This window comes from Brassica rapa, chromosome A09 (assembly GCF_000309985.2).
Source record: "Brassica rapa cultivar Chiifu-401-42 chromosome A09, CAAS_Brap_v3.01, whole genome shotgun sequence".
Lineage (NCBI taxonomy): Eukaryota > Viridiplantae > Streptophyta > Magnoliopsida > Brassicales > Brassicaceae > Brassica > Brassica rapa.
This window is the reverse complement of record NC_024803.2, coordinates 14,062,329-14,063,714: the sequence shown is the minus strand read 5'-3', so window position 1 is coordinate 14,063,714 and position 1,386 is coordinate 14,062,329. Positions and strand designations below refer to the sequence as shown.

General features: G+C 48.1%; 1 protein-coding gene across 1 annotated transcript; it reads right to left on the bottom strand.

Annotated features, from left to right (window-relative positions):
* LOC103839733 lies at positions 1-1,386 on the bottom strand. The gene has a single exon (XM_009116221.1). The coding sequence runs from the start codon at positions 1,384-1,386 to the stop codon at positions 1-3; it is 1,386 nt and encodes a 461-aa protein (XP_009114469.1).

Below are 1,386 nucleotides of genomic sequence, written 5' to 3'. Positions count from 1 at the left end.
TCATTGGGGAGACAGCAGCCTCAAATCGGACGCCACCGTATCTTCGTTGGTTTTTGTGGATTTGTTGCCTTGTGGAGTCTCAGTCTCCTCTGCTTTCCTCTTCGATGTACCAGACTCACTTACTGGTTCATCAGTAACGCTTAGGTTCACGCATGTTGAGCTTCGCACTGGTCGGACATGTCTAACCCAAGCAGGAGGGCGTTGCCTAGATTTCTTTTTCTTATTCCGAAGGGCCCCGGATGAGGTGGAGCAAAATATTCCAGCCTGAAATACCGTTGGTCCTTTTGGAACAGATCGAGAGTTGGCGCTTACCCCTGATGAAGAAACTTCGTTAAACCCTCTGTTACGATCACCACTAGGAGCTGACTGCGTAGGATGAGCCCTCTTGCAGACTAGGGGTAGCGCTTCTGAAGCGGGTTTGTCATACTGAAACACATGCCCTTTCTCCTTGTCCACATCGTGTGATATCTTGGTCAGCACGGCAGGGGGATTATCCTTGTCGGCTTCGATAGATTGCTGCACCCGCATTATGCGTGCACGACGCTCAGTTTCATCAGCATGAGAGATATATTGGAGGGCCATAGTTCTCTCTTCTCCTTGCAGTTCAGGAAACAAAGGGGGAAACCCTGGTGGAGCTTCCAGACGCTGAGCCTCACTTGCAGGTTTTGTAGAGTCCCTTGGGGGTCTCTCCTCTGCGCTCGGTAGAGTTCTACGCAGGCGAGGCTTGGTATAAGGGCACATAGACTTTTCATGAGTTAGTCTATAGCATTGGAAGCATCTTTTATGGATCTTTTCATACTCGTATTCAATGACCACTATCTCATCAGAGGGGAGAGTTAAGTTCTTAGCCGCAAATGCTGGATTCGTAGCTGAAAACAAGATCTTAGCTCGGATGTATTCTGTTTTCTGAGAGCTTTTAGGATCGTACGCTATCTCCTTCACAAAGCCAACTTTAGAGGCTAGTAGATGCATAGTTCCGATGGTGAAGTGGTTTATAGGGATGTTCCGAATGCGGATCCACACTTCAAACTTGGACAGGAAGTCTCTTGGAGGAGAAGGAACCCAGCGTTCCAAAACCATGGTCCAGTGGTTGTAGGACCATGGACGATCCTTTAAAACAGTTTCCAAATCTTCTTCTCTCTTGAACACAAACTGAAAGCGGTCACGTGTTAGAGCGATACCTCTCACCCTATCGTAGAGACGCCACGCTTGAGGCATGTAATCGATCATTCTTGCCATGTTCTGAGCCTCGGGATTCAGTAAACGCCCAAGGATACTAAGCGCGTTTTCATCAAAAACATGAAACTTAGGGTCATCAGGGAGGACCATCGGCTCATCATCTTCTAAGGACATAGAACGGATTGCCTTATGGAGGTTGTCCGCCAT

What these genes read in the sequence shown, in the direction of transcription:
- LOC103839733 (XM_009116221.1), bottom strand. Translation starts at nt 1,386, where the DNA reads ATGGCGGACAACCTCCATAAGGCAATCCGTTCTATGTCCTTAGAAGAT.